The sequence below is a fragment of the Gracilinanus agilis genome, chromosome 1, assembly GCF_016433145.1.
Source record: "Gracilinanus agilis isolate LMUSP501 chromosome 1, AgileGrace, whole genome shotgun sequence".
Taxonomy (NCBI): Eukaryota; Metazoa; Chordata; class Mammalia; order Didelphimorphia; family Didelphidae; genus Gracilinanus; species Gracilinanus agilis.
The window spans coordinates 717497147-717509889 of record NC_058130.1 but is presented as its reverse complement, the minus strand read 5'-3'; the positions used below and the strand labels follow the sequence as shown (position 1 = coordinate 717509889).

Here is a 12743-nt window from a genome sequence, read left to right as displayed (position 1 = left end):
TTTGAACAAATTACAAAAATTACACAAATTGAATCAATCACTGACGTTTTAGTTGGCATGGGAAAGACCCTCAAAAAGAAAGAAAAAAAAAGAAAAAACAGGAAAGAAAAGCCCCAAACTACTGAAAGTTTGAGAATTTCCTTGCGAATAACTCTCAAAAGTTTTCTGATTGTTCTCTTTTGGGGTGCATAAGTAGAGCTCAAATGCAAATTGATTCTGGACTACAATATATGGCCATGGGTAATCTAGTAAAATAATTCAGTAAGCCTAATAAAAATTTAGCTCAACATTTTAACCAAATATATTTATCCTCATTAACATTAGGCATAGCAGAAAGCAATCCATTTGGGAAAAGCTCTCTTTTCCTCTACAAAAACTAATGCCAACCTATCCTTAAGTATGGTTATCCTCTTATAAGTGGTTCACCACAAAGGATAGGAGTAGACCTTCTATTGGAAGGGTTACAGCTCACCACAGGGGTCAAAAAGTGTGGATCACCGGACCTTATTACACCACCTGGAGGCCAGGCTTGGTATGACCAGGACCGTTTTAAACAGGTTTCAGTCATACCTGACAGAGCGCTCCCACAATCAGTGATGTTAGGTGATCTTCCATCTGCCAGTACTGGGATTGCATGTGGTGCTCCCCACAGGTCGGTTTGGACTCCGGTGCTTTTCAGTATCTATATATCGCCTTTGGGAGAGATTTTTGAGAGATAGGACTGGGGTTATCATTACTATGCTGATGATACCCTATTATATATTCCTCAGCTTCCCAGCTCTGAGGAGGATTTTTAAGGTTTGGAAAATACAATGGAAAATACCATATTAAACCATAATCTAGATGAGCAAGAAAATTAATCAAATTAAAACAAAAGCAGATTCATTCAATGTGGCAATGTAAAGAACATTGCCTTAGGCCCTTCTTACAAAAGGAAATTCCTCATTAGAAAAGAATGAACAGGGGGGCAGCTAGGTGGCTCAGTGGATAGAAAACGAGGCCTAGTAGACTGGAGGTCCTGGGTTCAAATCTGACCTCAGACACTTCCTACTGTGTGACCCTGGGCAAGTCACTTATCCTCCATTGCCTAGCCCTTACCATACTTCTATCTTGGAACCAATACTTCATGTATTGATTCTAAGACAAAAGGCAAGGGTTTAAAAAAAGGAAAAAAAAAAAAAGAATGAACAGTTATGATCCTCAACAACATCAGCTATGATCAAGGCTGCAAATGCTGTAAGATTCTTTAGTCTGGGAGGCTAGAAGTGCATATCTGGGTGTGAGTGTTACACAAGCCTATCTTAGACCTCAGGAATTCATTATCTATTCACTTCTAGCAAAAACTGCTACCATACAACTGCTACTACCCAACACTGATACTCAGACTTCAACTAGCTAGAATTACACAAAGGTTAAGGATAGGTTAAAGAGTTAAGCTACTCAATCTAATAAAATACAAACATAGCTTACTAAAGGTGAGCTTTAATATCCTCAATATAAAAGAAATGAAGTTCTTAAACTAAGGATCTATAAACTAAAGGTCATCCTTACTGGAATGAAATATTTCATAAAAGTAGCAGTGGTTATATACAGATTTAAATTCATGTCAAGAAAGAGCTAATAGATGGGTCAATCTCCAAAAATCACCAAGGCTAAGAAAAAAATGTAACATATTTGTGGATAGTTGATTGCTTCCTGGTAGAACATGCTTCCAAGATGACATATTAGCATTACAACATTTTGATCACCAATATGATTTAAGGACACTCAGAATTGCAAGGACTTCCGTGACAGCTCTTTCCAAATTCACTGGAGCCCAAAACCAGTGCTTGATATTAATTGAAAACAGAGTGGAATTAAACTTTGCAAAATGGAATTAATCTTTAATTTAAAGGATTATGGTATTAATACTAAAGCTCATAAGACATTTTATTTAAAAACATAATTGAAACAAGGGGGAAATCAAGATGGTAATCAAAACTATTTTGCCTAAATTATTTTCAGATTTTCTAAGTGACCTCTAAAATAACAGCTTGCTGATCAGTGATTGAAAAGAAAATTTCGAATCACTGTCTTGTTTGTTAATGGTAATACAACTATCTGTGAAATATTCTAACAAGTAGGGCAGGCTCAATCTTAAGGGATGTCAAAAATATTGTAGCTATTTAAAGAATATCCTTTGTGAATATTGCTAGCTAGAATACTTCAATAGACATCTTAAGAAGATTTGCCACCTAATTCTTTTTCATGATATATATTTTTCTCTGAACTAAGTATACAATATGAAGATTCACATTTGAAAAAACCTGAAATCAAGCAACAACTTAAAAGATAATATTCTATTTAATAGCTTTCAAATCTAAAATATTCTCTTAGGTCAAAGTTCTATGTACCATTTTTCCTTCATATTTGGCTCTGAATAAAATTCATTCCTTTGCTATACAAATGACAAATTGCTATACCTTAAGAAGCTCTTAAAAACACCCAAAATCCTGCTGTTCAAAGCATTCACATTATTTTCACATGCACAGCTAGGGGTACATTTCATCAACTATATCAGAACATAAAAATGCAGCTGCAATCGATCACATTTTATAAATACCTTAGTTCAAAGTGATTTACTAAAGTTCAGCATTCACTTTAAATAGCTTAAAACAAGTCAAACTCAATTTTCCCCTAACAGGTAAATGTAATAGAAAGCTTGGTATTCAAGCATCCACTCCCTCCTCCCTCCATCTGACTGGAGTACACAGGTGCAGTTCTGTTATTTAACAAGGCATTTAACTGGGCAAGTGGGCTTCCTTAATAACAAAACTAACAATGATCATAGCCCTGAGAGTGATGATAATAGGAGTGAAACATAAAAAAATGAAATTATCTGTTTCAAAGAAAACACAAAACTAGGAGGGCTTTCCTCATAAAATCTGTTACCAGCAACTGCAGTACAATATAATTTCTGGAGTGCTGTATACATTATATAAGTACACTGACATTCCTCCTATCATTGTCCCCAATTCCAGGTTTACTTAGCCTATGTTTCTCTAAAAAACAAAACAAAAAAAAAAAAGCCCAAGCATGGAAAACTGGCATTGTAAAAGAATGTTATAAATTATAGGATGGATCTAATCTGCTAACCCAATCAATGGAATACAGTTAGTGAAGACACGTGCAAATACTGCAGAGATCAGAATGAAAAGAGCAATATCCTAAAATATTTGATAACCAATGGCTAGCCAGTCATTTCTATCATCTGGGAATGGGCCACTAATACATATGTGGTAAGCTAAAAAAATGCAAAGATGTAAAGTATGCAAACTAGAGGAAAAGGGGTGAATGGTGTGCCTGGCTGATTAAAAAAAAAAGGGGGGGAAACCAAAAATAGGGAACTGAAACAAAACCCTCTCTTCTCCCAAGCGGGTACTGAAAATGAGAAAAGAATGACAACCATTCCTAAGGGAGGGCTGGGAAATTGAATGTGCAGAAATACTTTAAAAATTGTCTAATCCTTAGAAAGGGGGTGTCTCCCCATTAGGTTCCCCAAATTACCTCCCCTCCACTTCAGAATTCCTTGTCTTCATTTCTCATCCCTGCCCTGGGTTTTCATTTTCCTTGTCCTCCACCCTCTCAAAAATCCATAGTCACTATCCACCCAACCAAACCCTCACCTGAAGTTTCTTGATCTCTTCTTTTCCCTAACTCCCCTATCCCCACCTCCCTCCAAGCTATCCCACGGATCCCTGCCCCCATCTTTTTTTAGTCCCTGATTCCTACATTCCCCAAGATTTCAACCTCATAACACTACCCCCTCAGTTCCTCCTCCTCTTACCCCTTTTTCCCTATTGACCCCCTTACCTACAATTGCCCCCTATGCCCCATATGCCCCTTCTCATTTCTTTCCCATACTTCAACTGCACCTTTTAATCCTGAGCTCTGCCCCCACACAATCCCCATCTATCTTTCAAATGCACTCTTGCTGGTTATGTTTACACACACACATTTGGTCCATCATCCTTCCCCCACAATCCCAGATCTACCCCTCCATCTTAAGAATTACCTCCCATATACCAAAACCTCAGAAGCTCCCCCCAAACCCCAGAGCATGCCATGCACTACTCCAGCTCCTGTCCTCCCCAACAGCCCTGCTGTTCCCCCAATCCTTCCCCCTAAGCATTCCCCATTCCCTCAGAAGATCCTCCATCTCCAGCGCACCCTATCTATCCCTCCCATCCAGAGCTGTTCCTGCAACCCTTCCTCTTCCCAGTCTCCCCCCATTCCCTGAACAGCCGCCCACACACTCTCCTTCCCCCATCCCCCAGCATCCCTTCTATTCTTCCCCCAGGTCCCATTCTATCTCCCACAGCCCTTCTATCCTACCCACACTCTAATTCTCCCAGACTCTAATTCCTCCACACTGACTATACATCCTTCGCCCAGGTATTGCACTGCTCCCTCCACCTTCTCTCTTCTCTCCTATCTCCTCCCATTCCAAGCTCTTCCTTCTGCACCCCCTCAATCTATCCTTCCCATCTTGGACTCTGCACCCCCACCTTCTCTATTTATCCTTCCCCGCAGCACCCCCTTATATCCTACCTATCCTGGGTTTTACACCCCCCACCTTCTCTATATAATCCTAACCCCTCGCTTCCCAACCCGAGCTCTATTCTCCCCATTCCCTCAATCTATCCTGCCCCCAAGTCCCCTTCTAAAGATCTTTCCCATCAAAGACTCTGCCCCGCCCCCACTCAATGAATTCTTTTCCCAACCCTCTTCACCCCCTATCCTGGGCTCTGCCCACTCCCTGCATCCTTTCTATATAGCCTGCTCTCGGAACTTACTCTAGCTATAAACCCCGCCATCCCTGGTGTGCTCCCGCAATCCCACACCCTCCCCCTCGCACCCCCACCCATTTACCCTCCCCCGCCGCCATCTTTGCTGCAGCCGGAGCCGGCCCAGGGTCCCCAGATCCAAGGAGGACAGAGCAGCGGGGGCTGGACCGGACTGAGCCAAACCATGCTAAGCCGGGCCAGGCAGCGCCTCAGCCTCCTCGAGCCCGCAGCGCCGCCTCCAGCTTCCCCCCCCGCCACACGCCACTGGCCCCGGTCCGGCTCCATCCTGAGGAGTCTGGACTCGGAGACGAAAGAGGCCGGACCAGGAGAAGGCCGGTGCTCCAGAAGGGGCGCGGGGAGAAGGGGCGGCGGGGCGGGGAGGTACCTGTACTGAGGACCGCCACCGGGCGCGAAACCGTAATAGTTGCTCGCCGCCATCTTGGCGTCTTCACAAAAACCCCGCTGGCCCAGGAGGAGGAAGAGGGAGGGAGAAAGGGGCACTCAGCACGTGACCCTCGCGCCCCCTCCCGCGCATGCGCCTCGCGCCCTAAGCACGCGCCCACTGCTCACTCGAAGACAGTCACATCTCAGTCAGCTTCTCCCTCCACCCTTTCCCCAAGCAGTCCCTGCACGGGGCCAGCCCTCCAAGTGCAGCCTCCCGCTTCCAATATCTCTGCATCCCTGGAGACCCCTCTTAAAGTCAAGCGTTCCTACAGCACGACGTTCAGATCATCCTATCCATGGCACTCTTCAATGATCATCTCAAAGTCAGATCTTCAACTCCTCTCATCATCATTGGACCCCCACCATCATGTCAACCCATCTCTGTAACCCTTTAATGACCCCTCTCAAAATCAGATCCAACCTCCACCCTCATAGCAACCCTTCCCTGGACCCCTTCAGCTTCTAGTCTCTCTGCCAGATCTTCCTCAGGTGCCCCTTCTCAGAAAGCCAGCCCCTATTCTGTTTTCTCCTTCCCTGCCAAATATTTTTCAAATCCCTCTGATGTCTCCCTCTTAGGACCAGGCTGTGTTCATTGTGTCTCCTCAAGCCTTCCTAAATTCGCCTTCAATACCACTTCTCAGTGCCAGCCCTTTGATTCTCTCTTGTTGCCTCCTTTCAAAGGCAGCCCTCCCTCAGCATCCCTTCAGTGCCCTCTCTGGAAACCAGATCTTCCTTGCTCAGAACTCCTTATAACATCCTTTGTCAGGACCATACCTTCCCTGGAGCCTCCTCTCAAGAACTTTCAAGACCAACTCTCAAGCAGGATTCCAGAGGAGATACTAAGGCAGCTTCAGAAAAAGAAAGCATTGTAACCTGGAAATGGTCAAAACTGAAGCAAAGAGGGGTAGCTAGGTGGCTCAGTGGATTGAGAGCCAGGCCCAGAAATTCAAATTTGGCCTCAGATACTTCCTAGCTGTGTGACACTGGGCAAGTCACTTAACCCCCAATGCCTAGCCTTTACCACTCTTGTGCCTTGGAACTAATACACAGTATTGATTGTAAGACAAGGTAAGGATTAAAAAAAAATATATATATATATATATATACACATATATGTTACATATACATATATATAAAACCTTTAAATCTGCTTTAAAACAAACAAATCTCTCATCTTTCACCTTAGAATCAATATTAAGTCAATTACGATTATAGTTTTACTAATATTGAACCAGTCCTACCTTCCTGGTATAAATTCCACTCGGTCATCATGTACAATCTTTGTGATATCTTGCTGTAATCTCTTTGCTAGCATCCTATTTAAAGTATTTTATTTAAATTTTTTACATCACTATTTATTAGGGAAATCGGTCTCTATAATCTTCTTTCTCTGTTTTTGCTCTCCCTTGATTTAGGTATCAAAACCATATTTGTAGGGGCAGCTGGGTGGCCCAGTAGACTGAGGGCCAGGCCTAGAGATGGGAGCTTCTGGGTTCAGATTTGGCCTTAGAGACTTCCTAGCTGTGTAAAGTGGATCATTTTGATTGCTGAAATTAAAAAGATTTTGCACAAAGCAAATATAGCCAAAATTAGAAGGAAAGAAGAAAACTGGAGAGAAGAGATGGTAGATGATATAATTTTACAGCAAGTTTCTCTGATAAAGGCCCCATTTCTCAAATACATATGGAACTGAGCTAAATTTATAAAAATAAGAGCCATTCCCCAACTGATAAATGGTCAAAGAATATTAACAGACAGTTTTCAGAAGAAGAAATTAAAGTTGTTAATAGTCATATGAAAAAAAGATCAAAATCAGTATTGATTAAATTAAAAACAATTTTAAGGTACTACCTCACAACTATCAAACTGGCTAACAGGACAGAAAAATAAAATGGCAGATGCTATAGAGCAGTGTTGGTACACCTTTTAGAGATCACATGCCCAAACTACACCTTCAAGCTGCCTGTGAGTACCCTCCTGCCCCCCACCCATTATCCCAGACAGCAGAAGGAGGAAGCACTCCCATTGGGTGGCTGTTCAGAAAGGCAGGGAACATGAAAAATGTTCTCCAGTGCTGTGGAGATGGGAAATGGAGCAGCCTTCTCCAGCACACTGGGACACAAATTCCAGGTCTTTGCCAGACAGAGATGTGGGGAAATATATACTCTAGCACATTGTTGGTGAGGTTGTGAATCAGTCCAACCATTCTTGAGAATAATTTGAAGTTATGACCAAAGGATTATAAAACTGTGCATACCCTTTGACCAGAAATACCACTCTTAGATCTGTTTACCAAAGAGATTAAAGGAAAAGGATTTATGTGTACAAAAATATTTATGCCAGCTCTTTTTGGGGTGACAATGCTGAAAAACTTGTGTTATATAATTGCAATGAAATATTATGCAAAAAAATGATGAGAAGCATGGTTTTAGAAAAACCTATGAAAACATATGAACAATGCAAAGTGAAATAAACACAATCAGAATTTTGTAGATAGTAACAGCAATGCTGTAACACTGATCAAACTTAGTTAGCTAGTCCAATTAATACAATGATCAAAAGAGTACTAGTCATGATGAAAAATGCCAACTACCTACAGAGAGAGAATTGATAAGTTCTTAGTACATATTAGAGCATATGTTTTTGCTTTTTTTTTGCAACAAGGCTAATATGAAAAATATGCCAAGATATTAAAACACTTTTCACACAAATAAAGACATTTCAATAAATGGAGAAATATTATTTCATGGTTAAGCTGAGCCAATATTTTTAAAAAATGACAATTCTCAGGAAATTAATTTACTTATCCAGTACTATGCTAATCAAAGGGCCAAAGAATTATTTTGTAGAACTAAAAAAAATAATAAAATTCATCTGGAAGAACAAAGGTTTAAGAATATCAAGAGATCAATGAAAAGAAAGAGAAGGAAAGCAATCTAGCAGTACCAGATTTCAAATTATACTACCTACTGTGTGCCAGACACTGTTACAATTATTATCTCATTTGATCCTCACAACAATCCTGAAAAATAGGTTCTATTATTAACCTCACTTAACAGATGAGGAAACTGAGACAAACAGTTGTTAAGTGACCCACATAGGCTCACACAGTTAAGTGTCTGAGGTAGATATGAATTTAGGACTTCCTGACTCCAAATTCAGTGCTCAATCCATTGGGCCACCTTGCTGCTTTTTTGAGACAAATATAGTCCAGACACTTAAACCAAGGAAAAATAAAACACAGAAGGAATATGAAAGACCAATATCATAAATGTATATTGACTCAAAAACTTTAAACAAAATCCAACCAAATAGACTATAGCAATTTATCCAAGAAATCATTCATTATGACCAAGTGGGATTTATACCAGGGATGCAAGGATGGTTCAATATGTGAAGATTGGATTAACTCTACCCTGCTCATTTTTAGATCTAATCACCAGAAGCATATACACCCCACTTACACTTGAGTGGGGGAGGTCTGTAACCCATTTGTGTGAAAGTGGGTGACGAATCAGAATTGACTGACTACCCCCTGGGTAGTCCTGGGCAAAGCTTTAGCTATAATTGGTACATGTAAAAATGTAAGGAAAGCATAGGAAGTGATGAAAGGAATGGTCTTTAAAAGTGGCCAGAAAAATTGGGACATTAATACATTGCTGGTGAAGTTATGAACTGATCCAACCATTCTGGATGGCAATTTGGAACTATGCCCCAAAAGCTCTAAAAGACTGCCTGCCCTTCAATCCAGCCATACCACTGCTGGGTTTGTACCCCAAAGAGATCATAGAGAAAAAGACTTGTACAAATATATTTATAGCCGCACTTTTAGTGGTGGCAAAAAACTGGAAAACAAGGGCATGCCCTTCAATTGGGGAATGGCTGAACAAATTGTGGTATATGTTGGTGATGGAATACTATTGTGCTAAAAGGAATAATAAACTGGAGGAATTCCATGTGAACTGGAATGACCTCCAGGAATTGATGCAGAGTGAAAGGAGCAGAGCCAGAACATTGTACACAGAGACGGATACACTGTGGTAAAATAGAATGTAATGGACTTCTGTACCAGCAGCAATGCAATGATCTAGGACAATTCTGAGGGACTTTTGAGAAAGAACACTACCCACATTCAGAGGAAGAACTGCAGGAGTGGAAACAGAAGAAAAACAACTGCTTGAACACATGGGTTGATGAGGACATGATTGGGGATGGAAACTACCACACCAATGCAACTATCAACAACTTGGAAATAGGTCTTGATCAATGACACATGTTAAAACGAGTGGAAATGTGCATCAGCTATGGGGAGGTGGGTTGGGGGGTGAAGGGGAAAGTAAGAACATGAATCATGGAACCATGGAAAATTTTTCTAACAAATAAAATTTTAAATGCAAAAAAAAATTTTTTTTTGATATCACACATGTAAAACCCAGATGAATTGAACATTGGCTATGGGAGGGGAGGGGGAAGAGGGGAGGGAAAGAACATGAATCATGTAACCATGGGAAAATTTTTCTTAATTAATCAATAAAATAAAAATAAATTTAAATAAATAAAATAAAATAAAATAAAGTGGCCAGAACTTCCTGGACACTCTCTTTTGCCTTGAACTGGATCCTGGAGGAGCTCTGGCTGAGGACTTTGGACTGCTTTCCTTTTGAGCTACCACATGGGTGAGTGAAAAAGACTGACTCCTTCCTGGATTTTCTGAAGGGACTATCCTCAGGAGAGGACTCCCCTCTTGGGAAAGGCTTCGTGGCTGAAGCCCTTGCTTTATTCATCACCAGGCCCTCAGCTCAAGGTTGAGGCCCCTCTGGCTGAGAACTAATTAGCTCTGCCTGGGTTGAGCCAGGGGCCAGAGCAAAATACTTAGCATGTTAGGTTAGATATCTTGCCCTATCCTCTGTCTGATTTTTTTACTTTCACTCTCTCTATTTGTAAATAAACTACCATAAAAATCATTCTGACTTGAGTCTTTCATTTGGAATTAAGTGCTTAATTCCTGGCAACCCTACTCTCTGATAAATTTAGTCCAACTTTTTATTTTTACTCCTTACACATTTCTCCCCCCTTACAAATATTGGGAAAAAAATTCAAAATAACTAATCATATTAAAAACCAAAACGTTTAAAACCACATGAAAATTTCAATAGAGGAAGAAAAAATCTTTGACAAAGTACAACACTCATGTATGTTAAAAATTCTACAAAGTATAGGTGTAGAGGGACCTTTTTAAATAAAAAAATCTATCAAAAAAATGATTGTGTACAATGAGGACACATTAGAACTTTTTCATACACACATACATATATATAATAATTTAAATATCTGGAGAAATATTCATTGCTATATAGGCTAAGCCCATATGATAAATGTGACAATACTACCAAAGTTAATTTATACTTTTAATGTTTATATCAATAAAATTACCAACTAGATGTTTTATACAAGTTGAAAAAATAATAAAATTCTTTGGAAAAATAAAAGATCTGGACTATCAAAGGAATTGAAGAAATGGAGGGAAGAAAGGAGAATAGTAATTCTAGACCTCAAACTATATTATAAAACAGCAGTCATCAAAACCATCTGGTATTAATTTAAAAAGTAGAGATCAATGGAACAAACTAGACAAAGGAAGGAACAGCCAGGTGGCACAAGGACTGGAGTCAGGAAGAATCAACTTCCTCAATTCTAATATGGCCTTAGACACTTACTAGCTATGCTACCTTGAATCTGTTTGCCTCAGTTTCCTAATCTATCAAATAAGCTGGAAAAGAAAATAGCAACTCCCTCCAATATCTTTGGCAAGAAAACCCCAAATGTGGTGACAAACATGGGACATAACTGACCAAAACACAAAAGGAAAATAAAAACCAATGGAACTCAAAAATCCATTGTTTGATAAAGTGGAAAATGAATTGCCTAGGGGAAAAAACTCTTTATTTGATTCAAAAGTCTGGGAAAAATGAAAAGCAGTCTTGCAGAAATTGGACTTAGACCAATACTTTATATCATATTGGATCATACATTCTAAATGGTTATGCAAACTTAGTATTAAAGATCATATTATATCAAAATTAGAAGAGAAGCAGATCATATACCACTCACAGCTATAGGGGGGAGATATATAGTCTTTTTTTTATTAAAACCTTACCTTCCATCTTGGAATCAATACTATGTATTGATTCTAAGGCAGAAGAGTGGTATAGGTTAGGTGATGAGAGTTAAGTGACTTGCCCAGGGTCACACAGCTAGGAAGTAATAATAATCTTCCTCACAACAGAGGCCAGATTTGAACCTAGGACTTCCCATCTCTAGGCCTGGCTCTCAGTCCACTGAGTCACGGAGCTGTCTCCTGAAGAGACATAGTCTTAACTGAACAAGAGCTAAAGGCAATTACCAAAGACAATAGAGGTAACTTTGATTACATGAAATCAGAAAGCTTTCTGCACCAATAAAATAATGCATCATATACAAGAATGGAAGTGATTGAATGGTGGGGTAGGGGACATTTTTGTCTCAAATTTCTCTGATAAGGATTTGTTATCCAAAATACATTTTTAAAAACTTTTATGTTGATATAGAAATGGTTAATAGCTATTTCCCAATAGATAAATGAATAAAGAATGTGAGCAAAGAGTTCTAAAAAGAAAAATTGCAAAGTATTCACAACCACATGAAAAAATGCTCCAAATAACTAATAAAAAGATAAATCAAAACAACCCTGAGGTTTCACTTTATACCCTCCAAATTGGCAAAGATGACAAAAAAAAATCAATCCTCAATTTTGGAGGGGTTATGTTGAATGTTAGGCACACATATATTGTTGGTAAAGGTGTGAAATGTTACAATAATTTTGAAAAACAATTTTAAATTATGCAAAAAAGGGACTAAAATGTCCATATGCTTTCAAACCAAATTCTCCATTACTGGGCTTAGATCCCAAGAAAGTCATCAACAAAAAAAAAGACCCTGTATACACCAAAATATTTATAGGAGCACATTTTGTGGAAGCAAAGAATTGGAAATAAATTAGATGCAAATTGCCTGAAAAATTGTGGCACATGAATGTAATAGAATATTACTATGCTATAAGATATAATGTATGTGATGAATACAAAGAAATATGCAAAGATCTACATGAACTGATGCAAAAAGAAGTTAATAGAGCCAAGAAAACAATTTACACAGTAATTACAACAATGTAATAGAGACAGAACAATTGCCACAGCTGTTGGTATGAAGCATATACACTCAGCTAAAGTGAATGCAAACCATTTGTAATAGTCATAGATTTCAATTAATTGTTGTATCAAGTTTGGTACTTTTATCAGCCAAAATGTATATAGTCCCTGCATAAAAGACCAAGTAAGCAGGGAAAGACTGCTTAATACAAAAATTATTCTTGTGAAATTCATTTTCTTTTGCTTCAGAAGATTGTAGGTTTTGTTTGACTTGGCTTGCCAGATG

General features: G+C 39.3%; 1 protein-coding gene across 1 annotated transcript in view; it reads right to left on the bottom strand.

Annotated features, from left to right (window-relative positions):
* The window catches only part of ZFR2 (zinc finger RNA binding protein 2), a 120485-nt gene extending 115220 nt beyond the window's left edge, over positions 1 to 5265 (bottom strand). Inside the window, exon 1 of the mRNA XM_044671229.1 lies at positions 5212 to 5265. Within this exon, the coding sequence (XP_044527164.1) occupies positions 5212 to 5264 (53 nt within the window). The 5' untranslated portion in view covers position 5265. The remainder of the gene's footprint in view (positions 1 to 5211) is intronic.
* Between the last annotated feature and the right edge of the window lie 7478 nt (positions 5266 to 12743).